The sequence below is a fragment of the Hippocampus guttulatus genome, chromosome 21 (assembly GCF_054856545.1).
Source record: "Hippocampus guttulatus isolate MCC_2025c chromosome 21, RoL_Hgut_1.0, whole genome shotgun sequence".
Lineage (NCBI taxonomy): Eukaryota > Metazoa > Chordata > Actinopteri > Syngnathiformes > Syngnathidae > Hippocampus > Hippocampus guttulatus.
The window spans coordinates 1,342,481-1,363,634 of NC_141281.1; the positions used below are offsets into that span (position 1 = coordinate 1,342,481).

At 41.1% G+C, this 21,154-nt stretch overlaps 1 protein-coding gene across 2 annotated transcripts in view; it reads right to left on the reverse strand.

Annotated features, from left to right (window-relative positions):
* abcd3a (ATP-binding cassette, sub-family D (ALD), member 3a) overlaps positions 1 to 21,154 on the reverse strand; it is a 29,837-nt gene continuing 8,683 nt past the window's right edge. The window contains exons 6-23 of one of the 2 annotated variants that reach the window (XM_086102030.1): positions 20,668 to 20,765; positions 17,903 to 18,026; positions 17,116 to 17,172; positions 14,980 to 15,122; positions 12,833 to 12,902; positions 12,303 to 12,372; positions 11,344 to 11,441; positions 10,192 to 10,283; positions 9,503 to 9,591; positions 8,735 to 8,807; positions 8,600 to 8,663; positions 8,270 to 8,347; positions 8,038 to 8,103; positions 7,857 to 7,946; positions 5,676 to 5,795; positions 5,006 to 5,110; positions 2,459 to 2,515; positions 1 to 1,005 (exon numbers count right to left, since the gene is read on the reverse strand). In XM_086102030.1, coding sequence (XP_085958156.1) covers positions 928 to 1,005; positions 2,459 to 2,515; positions 5,006 to 5,110; positions 5,676 to 5,795; positions 7,857 to 7,946; positions 8,038 to 8,103; positions 8,270 to 8,347; positions 8,600 to 8,663; positions 8,735 to 8,807; positions 9,503 to 9,591; positions 10,192 to 10,283; positions 11,344 to 11,441; positions 12,303 to 12,372; positions 12,833 to 12,902; positions 14,980 to 15,122; positions 17,116 to 17,172; positions 17,903 to 18,026; positions 20,668 to 20,765 — 1,572 coding nt within the window. In that variant the 3' untranslated portion in view covers positions 1 to 927. Of the gene's footprint in view, positions 1,006 to 2,458; positions 2,516 to 5,005; positions 5,111 to 5,675; positions 5,796 to 7,856; positions 7,947 to 8,037; positions 8,104 to 8,269; positions 8,348 to 8,599; positions 8,664 to 8,734; positions 8,808 to 9,493; positions 9,592 to 10,191; positions 10,284 to 11,343; positions 11,442 to 12,302; positions 12,373 to 12,832; positions 12,903 to 14,979; positions 15,123 to 17,115; positions 17,173 to 17,902; positions 18,027 to 20,667; positions 20,766 to 21,154 lie in introns of both variants that reach the window. The other variant, XM_086102029.1, reaches the window with a different exon arrangement.

Here is a 21,154-nt window from a genome sequence, read left to right on the forward strand (position 1 = left end):
TTCAATTGTGTGCATCGTTTATTTCGATATTTTATACAGAGACTCATTGGAAGACAATCTTGTGCACCTATGAGCCAATTATAGATACATTTCATAATTTATGAGATTACCGATAGCACCCCCCCCTCCACCCCCCAACAAACTTCAGATTGATATCACTGTAAAATTTAAGAGAAGTCAAAATCAACGGAGCAAGAGATAGTCAGTTCTAAATGATCCTACATTGCAGAGGTTATCGTTCTAATCCAAATAGAAAAAACGGTCACGTGAAAGTGCCGTTAAGTCAGCGGTCCGATGAAACGATTACCTTGCACCACAGAGTGCTGACAACAACAAACGGCACATTGACATAACCTCGAGCCTGACGTACCGATATTTAATTATGTGACTCTTGCTTTGACATCTCAGCTGACTCAGGATTTGTTTGGCCAGCGTGGACACAGCTCATCAACCAAAATGCCATTAAAGGATCAAACAGCTGTTAACCTTCAAACAATTTAGATTGAGAAAAAAACAAAAAAATTTTTGGGTGTGCCAGACAATATCGGCAGAAAATGCTGAAATAGTTTACGAGGAAATGATCTTCCTCTGAAATAAAAACAGTATAAATAGGGTCTTATACACTGTCCTGGACACCGTTCACAATGGAACAGGACAATTTACTCCAATTGTGGTTAGTAGGCTTCATGACCCTATTATGTAGTGATGTCATCATCTCTAATCATTTTTACACGCGTAAAACATTCAAGTTTGCAATTCAGATATTTTTCCTAAAATCATATGAACAAATGAACAGGTCCCAATTAATTAAAAAAAACAAACCAAAAAGTTACTACACCGTTACCGCATATCAGTGATAGGCACCGTTTTCTGTGCAAATTTTGGACTGGATTAGTAGACAAGTGCATTTCAGTGAGGAGTCACCGGTCAAGAACCATACTCCACAGTTTCTTCTGTGATGGGTTTGAATTCGTAGTTTCCTCGGCCATCCATGTGCAGGTAATACTTGACAGAAAAAGGGTGAAAGGTGGAAGCAAATTCATTCATTTGTCACAACGGCATCATCCCGAAGAAATCTTGAAAAGGGTTTCATACATGATTTCTTGTCGAATTTTGAAAGGATGTATTTTCAATCACAGCCCAAGAATATCCCAACTCCATTTTTCTTTGCACCTCACCTATTATCACACTCCATAAGACTTTGAACCGACACCGTTAAACTCTATTTTGTCACCTGATATCAGCACTGTTAAACTTTGCTAATCTTCAAGATGGATTAAGATAATTAAGTTCTTCATGTCAAAGGGGGCCATTATCATGCAATTTTAAGATTTCCACAGTTAACTATGGGCATAGACGTACATAATTATACAGTGATCCCTCGCTGTATCGCAGTTCATTTATCGCGGCTTGAGTGCCTGGATAGGCAACAGGCACTCATTCAAGGCGCATGATTGGTCCCCAGCGTGACGTCGACCAATGACAGCACGAGTGGATTTATCCCATGAGCTGATTGGCTGTGCATCTTCGCAGCTCCAACCAGCACCTTCCCTTGTGTCTCGTCACCATGTTGACTCTCTGATCAGTATCTTAGTGGGCCGAGGGGAGCCGCTTTTCCCCAACGCTGATGCAAAAATTTAAATGCTTAAGATGAGAAAACCTCTCACAGTGGTGAAATTCCCAATTTACAGCGGCAAAATTATGAAAGGGAGAAGTAGAAGAGCAAAAATTATATATATACATATACATTATAAAACATCCATCCATCCATTTTCCGAACCGCTTGATCCTCACTAGGGTCGCGGGGGGTGCTGGAGCCTATCCCAGCCGTCTTCGGGCAGCAGGCGGGGGACACCCTGAATCGGTTGCCAGCCAATCGCAGGGCAATGATAAAACATAAATATAGAATTTACCTGGTGTCTAATCGTGAAAGTGGACGTGTGTATAGTCTGCAGGGGCGGTACGGGGCGGCGGCTCCTTACTTTGTTACATATACTGTACTGTAAAAGGTTGTTTTTTTTTATTGGGGGGAGCTGTTGTTTAGAGTGCAAGAATGAGCAGAAATGCGTGAATGGGAAAAAAAACATTTAGGGGATTCTTTTTTTGGGAAGGAATTAGCAATTTAACACGGCTAAAAGCTGAAAGAAAATTTTAGTATTGTATGATATGGCCCCTTTAATAGTAAACTTATTGAGGGTTGTCTCGTGATCGCTATATGATTAATTGATTATTTTGTTGACAGTTAAGTTGACATGTAAAGTGACATGTAAGTTAAATGCTTGAGATGTTTGGCACTTCTTCAGAATGCACTACATATTCTCAAAAATATGTATGATTGTATTTTTATGTGTGTGTGTGTTTTTTTTTTAATGATTGATCAAATGTTTTTTGGGGCTGTTGTTTTTCATGTTCCATTAATCACGTTGCGTTGTGTTCCAATGTTCATCTCAATTCTTACCTCGTGATGCTTCCAAAGAGACTTCCTGTGAGACACTGTGAACAAAGTAATGCCCACCTACAAAAGAAAGACAAGACAGGACTAGTTACCGAGTTAATAAAGTAAAAGCTGTTCAAACTAGATCACATTTATATGTTTGATAAAATTCCAAAATAAAATTCACCCGTTTAGTTTTCGCTCTGGCTATTCAAATACACATTTATTGATCAGTGAGAAATGTACTGCGCGGAATAAAAGCAGTAACATTTCCATGAACATGTTAAAATGTTCATGAAACAACTTTGGATTTTATCAACCTAACCTTTGGTGTTGGCCATCGCCTGTGCAAAACCCATTAAAGGGTTTTCAAGGTAAGCCTTGACAAAACCATCTGTGAAAGTTGCAAGTTGAATTTTAATGTATGCTTTGAGGGGGCGCCGAAAGGTAACATTTTTTTTTAACTAATTATTCTTTTATGTCATGCCAACAATGAGATATTTCTGAAACAATGCTGCACAACAACGAGAGGGAAGAGCAGAAGGAACTCGATTGTGTCTGCAAATTTAGAAAGAAAAAAAAAACACGCCAGCGTGCATGTATCCTGCGCTATTGTTTCAGCTAGCTTACATTTTACCATGCCTGCGTCCAATAATGCAATGTGTTGTAGATGTGTTCAATAAAGAAATAGCTCCCCTAACTGACACTTATCAATTCACACTCACAAAACAACAACACCCCCCGCCCCCGCAATCTCATCGGGAAGATGTGTGATAGTGAAATCCAATTTATGTTTTGTATAAAGTCATTATACAGATAATATTTCCATTTTTGATGCCATGGATACCATACCACATTCTAACTTATTGATGGTCGTTAAACCAAACTTGAGCCTTCAACAACCGTGTGGGTCGCTGGGAGAGCAGTCAGCTGTGAAACGTTCATTGGTAGTTTGACTACAATTCACATTTGGATATGGTGTGAAAAAAATCTGTGTGGGAAATTGTTAAAGATATGGCGGCTGTTTATCAGATTCTGTGTCGGCGGACTTATCGAATCATTTTTTTGTTTTTTTTTTTTGTCTACCCCACCCCGACAGCAAAAAACAGCAAATCCTTGAGTACTAGATTTGAAAGGGCTAGTTTCAGGGTACAAACAATATGTGAGTGTTTTATTCTCTTTAAATTACAGTACCGTAAATTCCGGGCGACAGACCGCACCTGATTAAGAGCCGCATACTGAGATTTATGAAGAAAAATCAATTTTGTAATTATATGCACCACACCATCTTATAAACCACTGGCCAATGAGTAGGCGGGGGTTTGCTTCCGCGTCCCTGCCGCCTGGAGCCCCTCCGGGTGAGGCCGCGGACGCGGTCCCCCACTGAACCCCCGCAGAAAAAAACCCAACCATTTCTTAAGGTTAAAATAATCTCCATATTTTTATGAGCATGATAAATGCATTTGCACAAGGAAATTACGCTGAAACACCTAATAAGAGGCCAGACAAAGAAAGATCTTGATGCGCATTTGCGTAATTATGAGGAGAAATACTGCAGCCCACTAGGCTTTAAATAGAATAATGCAAATCATATAAATGGGAAAAGATAGATGAAATTATTTCTATAGTCAGCCGCTTAAAAATGATCATCGGTGGCAGCTTTAGGCCCGATGCTGCGCAGCTCAAAACACAGGTAAAATGTGTTCTCTCGTGGCCGCTTGTTTTCAGTATGACGGAGGAGTCACCTTTTTTATTTACAGTCCGAGTGAGGGGCAAATCAAATGTGCATGGGTCTTTTTGGTTGTCTTTTTACACTGGCTCAGTTCTTCTTGCCGGAGCCTCCACCTTCGCACCATCGACTCATCTATGCCAAGATTACGGGCAGCAGCTCGATTTCCTTCTTTAACTCATTTAGTACCAGCCAATTCTAGACCAAGTTTGAAAAGACGTTTAAAACGTCTTTGGAAGTGAATGAGTTAACTGCCAGAGTGATCGCTTTTAGTTTAAAAGCTGCATCATATGCTTTTCGTCTGGTATTCTCCATGTTGATCAGGGTTAGAAGAAAGACTGAAATAAGGAAGTTATGATTACCGGTAATCATACAATTTCATTGGACCCCTGTGTACTACTCATTCATTTTATTGGTCGACTGTTGCCGGGTAACACAATTTTCCCCGCGACGGCGAAAAGAGCGGAAGTTGTGATTAGTCATACAATCTCATTGGACCTCAGTGAACTACTCATTCATTTTATTGGTCCATGTTTTTCCCGCGATGGAAAAAAAAATCATTAAAAAGCCGCTTCATATTACATGCCGCAGTGTTGAAAGTGTGGAAAAAAAGTAGCGGCTTGTAATTCGGAATTTACGATAATTTGATTTTTTTCTGTGTTACCCATTAAATTTGCAAGTAAAAAAAAAATAATCCCATTTTGGTCACGGTTTTAACATGAAATATTTTCAAAAAGGAGTCAATTTTTTTCTATCCACTGACTGTTGAGTGAGTTATCCATGTTTCCTTACTATCTCAGAGTCCCCTTTAATGAGAAGTTTGCAATAGAAAGACATCATACCATTCTGCAATGGCTGTAGATGTAGTCTTCCACATCAACACTCACGGCACTGGTGCACTCGTCCAGAATAGCAAATTGGGGTTTGTGGTAGAACAGTCGGGCCATCTGCAAAGACACGAGAAAAAAAGGAATGAAACGCAACATTACAGATTTCAATGTGAATATTTGTAGAAGGTTTTAAAGATAATGCAGTGATCCCTCACTGTATCGCGCTTCATTTATCGCGGCTTCACTACATCGCATTTTATTTTTCCCAAAATACTGTATTCAGAAAAAAATTCTGAATAGCTCAGAGGTTTTGTACATGGCTGCACGCATGATTGGTTTCCAGCGCGAGGTTGACCAATGACAGCACGAGTGGATTTATCCCGTGAGCTGATTGGCTGCGCATCTTCGCAGCCCCCGGCCAGCACATTCCCTTGTGTCTCGTCAAGCTGTTGACTCTCTGATCAATCAATGTTTTGTCAGCCGTTGACTCTCTGATTAGTATCTTGTCACGAGGTTGCGTTTGCTACGTGCGTGGCGGGGAGAGCGACAGCAAGAGAGTAAAGTTTGCATGTTCTCCTCAAATCTTGATGAACAGTGTACATGTGATTAAATACTTATTGAAGGTACTTGTGGTTGTTCTATAAAGTGACCGTTATAAAACACAGGAGAGATGAATACTTACAGCCATCCTCTGCTTTTCTCCTCCACTCAAAACATCCATCCAGTCCTGCACTGAGTCCCAACTGCCCTCTCTGTTTAAAATGTGACCCAGTTGAACATTGTCCAAGTACTCCTTTAATACCTGGAGTCATGGGGAACAAAAGTAATCCGATTACAAAGACGCCACTGTATTTCCTGTTAGACAGAACTCAAGCACCAAAAATTTCCAACGGTTGGCGGGAGCCCTCACATGAGAGCAGTCCTCAAATCGTGGGGTGCGCTCCCCTTCTAAGGGATTGGTCCATTTCTTAGTAGTTTACAGTGTTATTTTATATTATTCTACATTTGGTGCACTGTTGAATAAAACTGTTTCAAACGAATGGAAAATTTGTTAATTGAATGTTTATCGTGCTATTCATCATTTGTCATCTGCAGCAAGCAATATGCAATACGTCAAATCCAGCTTGATTTGATGAGTTGAAAGCTTTCACTTGTCAGTCTTATGGTTGCACCGCTGCCACCAAGTGGCAAATTGAACAACTACACAGGGAACTGACTCAAGACACATCGTCACTGTAAATCACAAACCTACGGTGCAAAATTAAATCTAAGAGTCAATGAAAATTAATAAATAACGTGGTGGGTGAATATGAGTAACAAATACTACTGCATAGAGAAATAATGAAAAACAACAAACCCGTAATTATTGACTATTATTATTCATTAACTATTTACAAATAAATGCCCTTAAGGCATGCTGGCTACGCATTCAAACTATACAAGCATAGCAGTTTGTTTTTTGCCTCATCAATACACACACACACACACACACACACGCACACACGCACACGCACTTAAACGCTCACGCACAAATTGTATTAGGGGTGCAACGATAAACAAAAATCACAGTTTGATTTATCATTAGCCCCATAATTCAGTATTTTCGCAATACGTTTTTTATTGCCAAATTTTCATGCATTTTTTTAAAGTTTTATTTTAAATACCTCAATGTCCTCCATGATAAAAGATGCTCACGAACACAAAGAAACAAGGTTAAAAAATGTGAAAATATTAGAAAAACCCAAAGCAGTGCTGCCAATTTATGGCAATCTACTTCCAGAACAAATCTCTCTCCTCACACTCACAGAGAGAGAGAGAGAGAGACAGAGACCCACATTAGAGGTAAGATCGGGCCTAAAAAAATCCAGCCCGACCCAACCCGGCCCGCGGGTAATAAAGCCTGACCCGGCGCGAGCCCGACCAATTAACTTGATTTGCAGGCCCGAGCCCGAAGCAAACCCGAATTTTCAATATTTTATTTGTGAGGACTCGGGAGGAGGAGGGGTGATTTATGATAACAAATTAAAGCCGGTCTTTTGTAACAAAATCTAAGTTAAACAAGATTGTGTAAACATTTACATCTTTTAGATTTCCGTTTCTGCAGAGGGTACAATAACCCACAATTTTCCATCAGTGGCGGATTTTTTTTAAGAATTGACGGCGAAAATTTAAGGCCATCCGTCATTTTGACGGGTTAAAAATTGGGCCATAAACCACAGCAGCAGTACGTCCTTAAGAATCTAGCGCGGCACTTTAAGAGGGAGAAGCAGAGAGACAACGAAGAACAATGACGGGTGGATAATAGACAGAGACAGGAAAGAGTTCTTTGAATTGTCATTGCAAGAGTTTAGTACAGTACGTGTTGTGATGAGGCGACTTGTGTTTTTGCGAACCACGGTCTCTCATGGCCAAAACTATTGACAGCCTCGAAACGAAAAAAAAAAAATAAAATAGCCAGCGAGAGAGAAGCCTGGCCCGACCCGACCCGAACCCGAAGCAAAGATTGACATTTTAGGCCCGACCCCGACCCGAATTTCAGGTCGGGTCGGGCCGCCCGATATTACCTCTAACCCACATACTGTACATATCTCTGGATTGACAGTCTCATTAACTGAAGATGGACAGCAGATACGATCATGGTAATAATAAATCTGAGGACATGGTATTCCAAATCCAATTCCAAGTGGCCATTAGAACTGTTGAGCATTGCACTATACTTCTCCCTCTCCTGCCCCACTTTTGTCTTTTTTGTCTCGGGCTGAGCGGTCGCGGCCCTCCGGGAGAAGCCCCACCACCCCTTCTGCATGTGCATGCCCAACATAGTACAGTTTGGCTTTTAATGTCAAAGTGGACTTTGTCTCACCTGATCAGATATTCCTTTCCTTCTTTGTTCTTCAATTGTGTCAGGGTAAATCACTTGGTCCCTCAGAGAACCGAGGGTCATATAGGGTCTCTGGGAGGGAAAAAAAATGGTGTTGCTGAACACATTTTTCCTTTTCATTTATTTGTCAGTGTTGGCACTGTCGCCAGTTTGGATATGTTACCTGTGGAACATAAAAGAGCTTCCCTCTCTCTGGTTTCGTCAGTTGTCCCCCAAACAGAGGCCAAAGCTAGAAAACACATCGACAGTTACTTGAAAGGTTCAATCGTGCTAACGTATGTATAGAGGGCTCCGTCCTTTTAGCTGTTGGACCGTGTGAGTCATTTCTCTGATGAAATGCATGCTACATGAAATAAACAGCAGATGGAAAAAAAACATTTTACAAAAAAACTTACTTCTCCAAGGACTCTGAACAGCGAGCTCTTGCCACAACCATTTGGTCCGCACACAAGAACATTGGTGCCAGAACACACCTTTAGCGGGCAAGAAAATTTGTTTTTTATTATACTCAACACTATTGTCACGCTTTTAGTTTTCGTTCATGATCTAATTTCACTTCTAGTATTTAAAAAAAAAAAACTAATTGAAAAGGAGACATCTATCGTATCATCATGAAAGTGAAAGTCAAACTGAGATAATCGCACACTTGAATAAGGCTTTTCCAACAGGCAAAATTCAGTTTCGATTTTGCAAAAATGTATCCACAGTAAAAGGAATCACTTTACCTCAAATGTGAGGTCTCTGATTAGAATGTCTCCATTTGGTGTTGCCAGAGGGGTATGGTCAAATCTGCAAAGTAAAAAGGGTTTCAGCTAAAGAAAAAAGAAAAAAAAAAGAAAAAGAGGCACAAATATACTTACTTGATGATGTTATCTGTGTTGATAATTTGACCTTTTCCAGGCACGAGTGTCAGACTTTCTGTTGCGTCAGTCTCTGTAAGTAAAATACACCATTCAGTCAGAGCCAGTCCACTGATTTTTTTTTGTATTATTCATTGAACATCAGAATTACTAAAAACATGATTTTCTAACAAGAACAACTACAATAGGGTGGTCAAGTAAGTGATCACCCGCATCCACTTTTAATACAAGATTAATACGTCCAAGAGTGCACCATGGCTGGCCACAATTATACCAACGGCGAGCTGAATTCAGGCGAAAGCTTATTTACACATAAAATATGTTTTATTATCAATGAGAAAATTGACCATCTTGAACCAGAATTATCTCGCAAAGCAGATAAAAAGATATAAAAGATAAAAATGCTTCCGCGGGATATTTAACAAATTGGCAACACGAGTCATTCAGTAACATGACTGGAACTGTCCCATTCTCAAAAGATTAAACATTTGTAATTTATTTCATTTAGGAAAATACGTTCATGAAGTCCAGTGTGTTAGGATCATTTGTTTGCCTAAAATATGAAATGTTTTCATTTCAAGTCATGCAACGTCTAATTGAAATGTATTTGTCCAATTTGGTAACCTTACTCAGAAGGTAAGCTATGTGTAGGATTTTTGTTGAAAAACTGTAACCTATTTACATTTACATCAAGCATTGTGTCACTTCATACCAAGAACAGCTGCTGCAACGCAAAAGAAAACAGTGATTGCGACAAACCATATTCACCCTTCTGTTGGGAGACCATGGTGCGTTCGTATTTGCCAGAATTTAAATCCTTCAAGACTTTTAACAGCTCAGTGATACGAGTTGTGAATCTATGGAGGAGAAAACAACAATCAAATGAGATCAGAAATAACTGAATTGAGCAGAGAATATTAGTCTACTGACTCTACTCTAAGCACTATTCTAGTTTTGGTGACTAGTCGACTGGCAAAATACCGTGTTTTCTGCACAATAAGGCACACCTCAAAGCATTCAATTTTCTAAAAAGACGACAGTGCGCCTTATAACCGGATGCGTCTTGCATGAATCAATACTCAGATTTTCTGGAAAGCGCTATGTTACAGCTGCATCAGTTGTGAAAGCGCTATATAAATAAAGCTGTAGTTGTATTCCCTTTAGCGTAGCTTTATCTAGTGGATGCATAACGCAAGCGCAGCCAATATTGTGGTTTCTATACTATGCGCCTTGTAATGCGGTGTGCCCTATATGTGAAAACTGTTTTTAAATAGGCCATTCATTGAAGGTGCGCCTTATATTCCAAAGCCTTATAGTGCGGAAAATACTGTCATTGTTCGTGGCAGTCCTATTCAGGAATAATGATGAGGGGAAAAAAATGTGAAAAGCAGAGAAGTCACTGCTCATTCCACACGATTGTTGTTGTTTTTTCAGTATTTTTTCAATTAAATACTTACCCTGAGAGCCGAGTCATTTCTCGACCAGCGAGAACAATCCTGCCAAGAGCCTGGGACATCCGAAGGAGCATCCTGCCACTCTGGTAATAATCCTACCGAAAAAATGTCCAACATTCCTTAAGACTCATAGCTTTCAAAACACATACACTAAACATTTTTCAGAACAAAATATTTTTTGATTCGGGTCATTGTCATTCAGTGTTCAAGATGATCTGGGTGGATGAAGAATTTAAGCAGGCTATAGTATCTCACAAACATGAGTACACCCCTATTTTTGTAAATATTTTTTCCTATGTTTCCATGGAACAACACAAGAGAGAAGACATTTTGCTAAAATATAGACAGTTTGTAGCTCTTGCCTCTAAACAGAATTGAGATTTCTTTCCAGTGAATGGGAGCCATTGCTTCTTCATAGGGAAATGTGTTAATGATATCTATAAAATCCTAAATTTGGGAGCAATGTCTCTAATACTTTTGGAATACAAAGAGTGCATGCATATACATGTGCAAATAAATTTGGATGATGATCAATCATGGTTTTCGTGCATTAAGTGACGTGAACATTTTCTCTCTGAAGCATATAACGTCAACAAAATCAATACTCTTGCCACCTTGGCCATCATCATGTGGAGCAAGAATTATTTTATTCAGACACGCAGAATGTTATTTTCCACCAAGTGCCAAATTGAACTTTCACAGACCAGTATGAGAGCGTGTGAGTAGGTTTACACCAATTTTAAAACGTTCCCCAGTTACACTTACCAGTCAGATGGCACCAAATAGGGGAAAATATAGATAGTGAAAAAATGTATAATTGGGCCCAATTTGGATGTTTCTCTCTGGAGTAAACCCACTTTTGTTGAGTTATTAACAGCTGTTTTGAGGGGCCAGCAAATTTCCATTGTGTTACAAGCGACGGACTACATTGTATTGCCATTTTTCTTCATAGTAAATCATTATTCCACACTATATTTTCTTCCTGAGATTACAAATCTAAATGGTCAGTCATTTAAAAGTGTGGTCCACTATTTTTACAATTTACACAATGATTTTATTTGCCCACTGTTAGCTAAAACAATTCAAAATACAATGAGGGAAAAGGCAGTGGAATTGCATTTTTTCTGATGTAGGAGTGTGATTGATCTCGCTGACCTCCAGGAGCTCAGACTGTGTGCTGTGATGATGTCGCGGGTGGGACAAGTTTAAGAAAGGCCTGCTAACCACCAGGTATCCCACAACAGTGGCAATGTCTGCAGGAGATCCACACATGCACACGCGCACACACATGCGAACAAATTAGAAAATGGACACACATGTTTTTCAATTTCAGTTCATAGATACGACAACTTGGCAGACGTGGGTGTAGCAGTAAAATTTTCTGGTCAGTCATTCTTCACTCCACAGCAAAGAATGATATATATGATATACATATTATGTTCTTAATAGAAGTTAAAAAAAAAAGAAAATTCAGAAAAACTGGGATACAGTTGAAAATATTGGTGCAACGAATGGTTGGTCCATAAACAAATGTCAGGCGCACCAGTGGACCCAGTGCAAAAAGTTAGTCTAGAGCCCTGCAATGCCCTCATATAATGTTAATCTCAAGTCTGCGCTCGGAGGGCAAAGCAAAACAACCAGCCGAATAGTGGCACGCATCTCAAAAACCTAACTCGGGATCATAACATGGGCTGCTCCCTGGACACTCTGGAAGATGTCGGCAACAGGAGGATGCTAGCTAAGCTAACAGCTATGATGGACAGACCCTCCCACACCCTCCAGGCCACTCCTTCAGCCAGAGACTGATACAACCGCGCTGCAAGAAGGAGAGGTCCCGCCGCTCGTTCCTGCCGACTGCTGTCAGGCTATTGAATAGATGGACCTGAAATCCTGGACTCACCCCCACTCACCCATTTTTAATATGCTTATATTTATATTTTATATTTATTAATATATTTTTTGTTCTTCTACTTTCTTTCTTTCTACTTTCCCTTTCATAATTTTGCTGCTGTAAATTGGGAATTTCTCCATTGCGATTCAAATAAAGATTATCTTATCTTAGAAAAACATAATCGTACTGAAAAGTAAAAAAAAAAAAAAGAAATTCCACTTACATTTGGCAATTATGCTGTCCACAAATCCCATTGTAAAACGGAAGAAGATGAAGTTATGTAGGTGGTCAACCTGGAAGATATATATGAAAAAATCTGACTGAGCATGTGTGAATTCTGAACCACTTATCCATCAAAAGTATCACTTTTTTTTCATTTCAAGCGTATAAAATGAGTAAAATAAAAGGATTGATATTATTTGAAAAAAATCAACACAAACGGCAAATAATTAGCCTGTTTACACAAACATGATTATTTTCATGTACAAAAAGGAGGAGGAAGAAGCTTAAAGAAGCTATTTTTGTTTACTAATATATCAACATTACTGATGAATCTTAAGTGTTGATGTAAAAAGACGAAATTTGTGAGTCAGGGTTCGTAATGGCTTCGATATACCGTACTGCATATCACAGATAGATAAAGATAAAGATAGAGCTAGAGAGGTAAAGATAGAGAGATAGAGAGACAGAGAGAGATATGCAAAACAGTAACACATACAGTCACACTACACTACAACCTCAACTAATACCCACCAGTTTTTTAAAAGTAGTGTGAATGGTCTGTTTTTCTCTCAGGTTCCCATTGTAGAATGCAATCTCCTCACTGCAGGAAAAAAAAAGGTTGATTTACACAGTAGATGGCAATTTTCATGGGATGTTTTGAACTGCTTGATAAATAATTCATCTTTAAAACCTGCATTTCATGTTTAATTGGGTCATCTTTATCTAATACAGTGATCCCTCGCGACTTAGCGGTTCGTTTATCGCGGGTTCAGTGGATCGCAGATTTTTTCAAACATAACATTATTTATTTTTTACATATACATGGAGTACAGTACTGTATATGTTGCTCTATGTGACTCGCTGTTGTTTTGCAGCTTAAAAAAAAATTTTTTTTACCCGTTTATGTTAATTGGACGCTACTTCGCGGATTTTCGTTTAGCGCGGGTGGTTTTAGTCCCCATTAACCGCGATAAACGAGGGATTACTGTATTCAAATTTGTTCGATCTTGAAATTTAAAAAAATATATACAGGACTTACGAATGTCTCTTCATATGAAATTTTCAAGTTACAAAATGCCTCAACAGGAAAATATTGCCTCTTGTTAAGAAAGAAATTTCAAGATACAAAAGGTGAAAATACAGTATGGGCTGCAATTCGCAGCTGCGAGTTTCCTGAACGCAACTTTCTTATAGCTGCTCTGCCATTGGCTATTACCTAGCATCTTCTTGGCATCCCATTGACTTAAAGGGACCTCTACCGTATGCGTCTATGTGAGAGGATAGATACCTATGCGTCTATGCAGCCTCTTCGTCAATCGCCCCTCAGGCCATGAGGCACTCCGATAGTTTTACGTAACTGTGAATCACCCAGAAAAAAGTTGTTCACCAGTCGTGCTGTCGCTCACGATGCTGATGTTTGCTTTGAACATTTTCGAAAGATTGTTAAAAGCCGACAAAAGCAAACGTCCTTGGATTAGTTCTTTCTAAACGCCAACCAAAAACCACTTCTGAGAGAGAACATGAACTAAAGAGGGTTAACTACGATGAGGACACAGTTAAAAGTTAAATGACCATAATTTTTATTCTTTTCTTTCTTCTTTTTTACATTATGCACAATTCTCATTTATTGTGCAATAATCTAATTGTAACATGTATTTGTTACATATTTCGATGCATTTTTATGCTTTAGAAAACATTTATGTCTGAATTTTGGGGGGTTTTGGAACAGATTTACATGGAAAGCGCGTCTCTACTTACAAAATTTTCTTCCAGAACCAATTCATTTCGTTAGAAGAGGTACCACTGTATTCGAGTTATGAAAAATAATGACATTTGAGAAGAGGACAGACACTTGACTGCACTGTAGTTTCACTGGCCACACTGTCCTGCTTACTGGCAAATGCGTTGCAAGAGGTTAAATCGGACATCGTATAAAGTGAACCCAGAGCGACATTCAAAGAACTGTCGTCTTTCACTGGCATTGGTTCGTGACACAGCCATTTGGAAGACATTGTGCATAAATGGCATCCATGGGAGAGTTCCAAACGGCCAAAAAACACATTAATCCCAAAGACTTTTGGAGAAATTCATCCATCCATCCATCCATTTTCCAATCCGCTCATCATTACAAGGCGTGCTGGAGCCGATCCCAGGGCAATGGGCGGGTCACAGCCTGAACTGGTTGCCAGCCAATCGCAGGGGACGCAGACGATCCATCCGCACTCACAATCACACCTTGGGAAAATTTAGAGTGTTCCGTTAACCTGCCATGCAGGTTTTGGGATTGTTGGAGGAAATTTCTTTGCCACAAGGAGAACTGTTTGAAACCTTTTACGAACCCTGACAAAACCCCAACATTTGCGAGGTTTGAAAGCATTCGCTGCTCAGTGAGATACAGCTTTATGAGACAGGATATAATATGAGATCATAATAATAATAAAAATACATTTTATTTATAAGCACCTTTCAAAATATCCAAGGACACTTTACAGTCAAAAAAGAGCAATAAAACCATACATAAAATTATAAATAATAAAAAGCGATGAGTTCAACTAAATATGCCATTTTAAATAGGTTTTGAGATGAGTTTTAAATACTGGAAGAGAGTCAATATTACGGATCATAACTGTATTGAAACAGACGAACCACTTCCAAATTCTCAGTGCTGGTTCATTTACCTGTTGGTGATGAGGCGAGAGTTTACATAACGGTACTCTCCCTCATAGCGTTGCTCCGTGACAGTCATTTTGCCAATGGGTCTCCTCAATCGGGTCAGCAGCAAACCGGAGATGAGCAGGTATGACATCATAATGGCTGGGCCCTAGGTAGGCAGAGAATTATAGATGTCGATAAATACATCCATCCATCCATCCATTTTCTTCCACTTATCCTGTGTCGGTTCGCAGGGCCAACAGCTTTAGCAGGGAAGCCCAGACTTCCCTCTCCCCAGCCACTTGTTCCAGCTCTTCCCAGGGGTATCCCGAGGCGTTCCAAGGCCAGCTGGGGGGACATAGTCTCTCCAGCGTGTCCTGGCTAGTCCCCGGGGCCTCCTGCCGGTGGGACATGCCCGGAACACTTCACCAGGGAGGCATTCAGGAGGCATCCTAATAAGATGCCCGAGCCACCTCATCTGGCTCCTCTCGACGTGGAGGAGAAGCGGCATGACTCTGAGCCCCTCCCGGATGACCGAGCTTCTCACCTTATCTCTAAGGGAGAGCCGGGACACCCTGCGGAGAAAACTCATGTCGGCCACTTGTATGCAGGATCTCGTTCTTTCGGTCACGACCCATAGCTCATGACCATAGATGAGGGTTGGAACGGAGATCGACCAGTAAATTGAGAGCTTCGCCTTTTGGCTCAGCTCCTTCTTCACCACGACAAACTGATACAAAGTCCGCATCACAGTAGGGTGTAGGGCTAGTCCACTGTTCCACGGCCAAGACGAAAACCTCACTGCTCCTCCTGAATCTGAGGCTCAACTACCTGACAGACCCTCCTCTCCAGCGCCCCTGAATAGACCTTATTACCAGGGAGGCTGAGGAGTGTGATCCCTCTGTCGTTGGAACATGCCCTCCGGTCCCCCTTTTTAAAAAGAGGGACCACCAACCCGGTCTGCCAATCCAGAGGCACTCTCCCCAATGACCACGCGATGTTGCAGGGGCGTGTCAACCAGACAGCCATACAACATCGAGAGCCTTGAGGAACTCCAGGTGAATCTCATCCACCCCTGGGGTTCTGCCACAAAGGAGCTTTTGAACCACATCGGTGACTTCAACCCCGGAGATAGGAGAGCCCACCTCAGAGTCCTCATACTGTGCTTCCTGCACGTGTTGGTGGAGTTCCGGAGGTCTTCGAAGTATTCTGCCCACCGACTCACAACGTCCCGAGTCGAGGTCAGCAGTGCCCCATCCCCACTGTACACAGTGTTAATGGTGCACTGCTTCCCCCTCCTGAGACGTCGGATGGTGGACCAGAATCCTCAAAGCCGTCAGGAAGTCGGCTTCCATGGCCTCACCAAACCTTTCCCACGCCTGAGTTTTTGCGCTCCGCTGAGCCAGTCAATGCTCATCAGCGGCCTCTGGGGTCGCACAGGCCATTAAGGCCCGATAGAACTTCAGCTTGACGGCATCCCTAACTGCTGGTGTCCACTAGCGAGTACAGGGGTTGTCGCCACGACAGGCACCAACCACCTTCCGGCCACAACTCAGTTGGCGCGCCACAACAATAGAGACACAGAACATGGTCTACTCTGACTCAATCTCCCCCGCCACCCCCGGGACATGGGAAAAGCTCTGCCAGAGGTGGGAGTTGAAACTCCTTCTGACAGGGGATTCCGCCAGAGGTTCCCAACAAATGCTCACAATACGTTTGGGTCTGCCAGGTTGGACCGGCATCTTCCCCCACCATCAGAGACAACTCACCACTGGGTTGTGATCAGTTGACAGTGCCACCCCTCTCTTCACCCGAGTGTCCAAAACATGCGGCCGCAAATCCCAATTCCTCCCAATCACACTGTTCCAGGTCTAAATGTCATTGCCCATGTGAGCATCGAAGTCCCCCAGCAGAACATGGAGTCCCCAGCAGGAGCGCTCTCCAGCACACCCTCTAAGAGTCTAAGGACTCCAAAAAGGGGTGGGTACGCTGAGCTGCTGTTCAACAGTCATCCCCCCACCCGAAGGCAGAGGGAGGCAACCCTGTCGTCTACCTGTGTGAACCCCAATGTACAGGCACTGAGCCGGGGGGCCACATCCCACCCCTAATTTAGACACTTCGACAATTTCAATGACCTTGGAAACAAGCATAGTGTCGCATACCTGAGCTCCAATGGCACTTGTCAGCTTGAAGATGTACAAACCAATATCAAGCAAAGGCTGCGGAAAAGACAAAACTGACTATCAGTGTTTGACAACAACTCAAGGGCATCTCTATGTATTACACTCGTGAACAAAAATTTGGTTCCCTTCAATTTAAGAACACCAAAAAAGAAACCACACATTTTTCAATGACAGGGCATTGTGATTTTCCAAGAATATTGTAGTAGATAGAAGTGATAATTTGAAAATGTTAACAATGGAAGGGATTTTTACAAATAAAGTGTTGCACATTGGTATTAAGGTTTCCTAATTATTGTGCGAAAACATTAACATGATCAGGATCTGCACATAAATGAATGTTAGTAGTTATGAATAATAATGGGGACAGTCAGTTAAGTATTTTTAGAATTGATTATCAATAACTCCATTGATTGCTCGGGAAATCAAACCCTACTCCCATTTCAAGCCAGCAAATTTTGTGGTCAACTTCCCCCCCCCCAAACTAAAATAATACATTACAATAACAATAATTGTTTATGTAGTTTCAGCAAATTTGTTTTGTCAGAAGTGTGTATCACACTGGTAGACTGTCGCACCAATCTGCAGCCAAGCACAAGCTCTCAGCTTCAAAAAGGTTGGTGTACGTTTACAGGTACGCAGCAAATTAAACTGAGGTTGGCCAATGACTTCTGACATGCGTGTACAGTATTAAACTATTTCCCAAATCGTATTCAATGTGATTTTTATGAGCTCAAGAACCATTATGCCAAGCGTCTAAGTTCTGTACCTTACTGAGGTTGGAATAGAGATCCACCACACTGTTGCAAAATTTTTCAACATCTTGAGTCAACAACTGGTCTGCATTGGCAATCCGGTTGTCCAAGTTGCCCATTTTGTAGTAGGTGAAACCCCTGTAAGACAGGAAAAAAGATTTCAGGGAATACATGAACAATAACTGGATATCAAGAATAAAAAAGGATACCCATATAAAAAAGGCGCGCTTTCCAACGTGTTCAGTTTTCAACTGTCCACCGCTCAAGACAGAGTTCAATTTGGTTGAAATGAATATCTGACGGGAAGAGTCCCAACATGCTGCAGCCATTGAAAAAATGTTTTGTCTGGATTCTGCAGTGGGATGCTGAACAATAGGCAGCATGTATGTGTAAGAGAGTGGAGAGAGAGATGGGGAAATAAGTCTGTTGCAAAAAAAAAAAAAAAGTGGTAATAGTACATTTTTCTAGAAATTACAGATTGTGGGCCCACAGCTGGCAAAGAGTCCCCCTTGGCGTTGTCGGCAACCCATGGCTCGGGAGCCACATGCAGCTCTTTCATCCTTATGTTGCGACTCTGCACGGTTTGGGCAATGAAGCAACGTATCCGATTAAATCATTAAAAGTGTCTTTCTCAAAAACGTGTTTCACTTCTTTCTACAGACCTTATGCAATTTGGGTGATCAGCATTCGCCTTCAGAGACCTTTGTGAGCACTTGCCGTGTGTTCAAGCATTTATTTTGCCAAAATTTGATTGTTCTGTAAAATAGTGCTCCTTTTTCCCAATGTATTTTTAAATTCAGGTCAAGGCTCCGCTACACGCTCCAAAAGCCAAACGGATGACGGCTCACAGAATTTTGGTTTGGTGTCGAAGTTCAGATCTGGAGGTTTGCTCTCAATTTTGCCTTTTAATTGTTTGAAAGATATCTTCAACTGTGATTTTTATAACAGTATTTTCTGCACTATAAGGCACTTCAGATGACAAGGCGCACCTTCAATGAATGGCCTATTTTAAAACTGTTTTCAGATATAGGAGCACTGCGACAATACGGCTGCGGTTGCGCGATGCATCCACTAGATGGTGCTACTCTAAAGGGAATACAATACAATCCAATACTGTTCAGCTTTCTTCCCACAGAGCCTTCACAACCGCTGCAGCTGTGACAAAGCCATTAGAACTGGTCACAAACATGGACATGAAATGTATAAATACAAATGGCATAATAAAAAAAATAAAGACAAAAGTTTTGAAGACAATTGATTCAACAAAAAGGCTTGCATCCACAAAGGGCTAAATATCCCCAGAAGGCTTGCTTGTCTCCTCCTTCCTTCTTAGTCAGTAGTTAACTATGCTTTCAGTACTATCTTTGTTTCAATAGGGGTGTTCACACGGCAAGATTTGGTCTGGTGCTACGCCGGGGCTGCCCCAGTAGAGCGTTCACACGTGCAAATTAGCTCCGGCGTAGCCCCGGAAAACAGCTTACACTGGACCAAATTTGATCCACCTCAGGGAGGTGGTTTAAAAATTTGCTCCGGAGCAAATGCTCGTTTGCGAAGCAGCACCGATGTAAATTTGCACGTGTGAACGCAACTCGGTTAAATTTGCTCTAGAGCAAATGCTTGTGAAGAGTACATACGGCGAGAATGCGTTGCTTTCGTGCTGTCGGACTTCCGTCATGTGTTTGTTTAATAACGACACAAGATTTGGCTGGTAACATCTTTCCTTTTGTAGGAGACTGGACTGTCTCGGAGTTGTTTGTGTAGTTTGTTCCTTTGTTGTGTGTTCACAACCCCCCGGCCCCCATATCATTTATTTTGTGATTTCCTCTCTTGATTTTCTGTTTGGCGCATTACGTGTTTGCTTTTCTGAGTGTCATTGAAGTCATCGTTGATTTACGTTATCGGGGGCGGTCACTCTCGAGCAGAAGGCACAGACACCGAGAAGGAGAAGGACGTGCCTGTCCAGTAGTCGCTTGAGTTGTGTATACGTTTTAAAAAGAACCAACACGACAGCTCATTTGTTTTCTGTCGTTTTGCTCCGCTGCAGAAACTGCCGTGTGAACGCAAGTGGGGCTGCACCGACGCTGTGCTGGTGCTGACACGCTCAGCGGCTTTGTACGTGTGAACGCTGCACACAATTTGCTGCGGTGCAAAATATATCGCAACAAAATACATCGGTGCAGCGCCGGAGCAAATGTGTGCTGTGTGAACACCCCTAATATGGCTGTGCAAAGCTGACAAAGTAGTTGTCTGTTTGAGTGTGTGTTGGCAACTGCACATGTCAATTCGTATCGGGCAGAACCCTTTCAGGTTACAATTAATTCCTGCTAATAATCACCACTAGATGGAATAGGAACACTAAGAGGACAATAACTTGATGGGGAATGTAAAGAGAGTTACAGTCTCTTCATATCAGGTGCATCTATTATAGAGCGCACTGTTGGCTTTTGAGAAAAATGAATGCTTGAATTGAATGTGCCTTATATTTGCCGTTACTGTTAATTTATTCACAAAAATCAAAAATGACCGGATCCTTATTATTGTATGGAAATCAGCTTTATCGTATTGAATCGTGTCATTCCAAAAAAGTGATACAGCACTTTGTGTCGAACCGTTGAGCCTTTTGAATCGAGATGTATCATGTCGGTCAAAAAGACATTTGGTTACACCCCTAATAAATATAGTTATAAGCATAAAACCGCAAAAAGAGAAGGTTATTTAAGTTTAAAGAGATGCTTATACAAAGCCTCTTTTGCTAATTTGATTATGGTGTATTACTTACTGCAGGTACTGGTCATATAGGTTCTTTGTGAGCCGCTCTCGAAACCTCAGTTTCAGCTCATTCAGTCCCAACTTCAGGAAGTTGTTCACCAAGGCTATCTGCAAGGCAACAGATCACATTAATCCCTCGTAAAAAAAAAAAAAAAAAAAAAAAACACACCTTCAAACGGAGTGTAGTGTAAGGAGTAATGGAATGAGAAATATAGTCAATGAAAGTAAAGTTTTGTATTTTTACTATAAAGAAAAAAATGTGCAACTCACAGAAATAACTCACTAGGAACTACCTGGCTCAATTTTAAAAGAAACACAAAGCGGATAAAGAAAGTGAACACTGGTGTATTCACTTTCTTTATACAATAATGTGTTACAATAACAGGTTTTCAATAACATATTTCAACTCCTGTGCATCACCAGATCATACCTATGGTGAAAAACAATGGTTGCAACATCATGCTTTGGGTTCATTTTTCTTCAGCCGAAACAGGCTC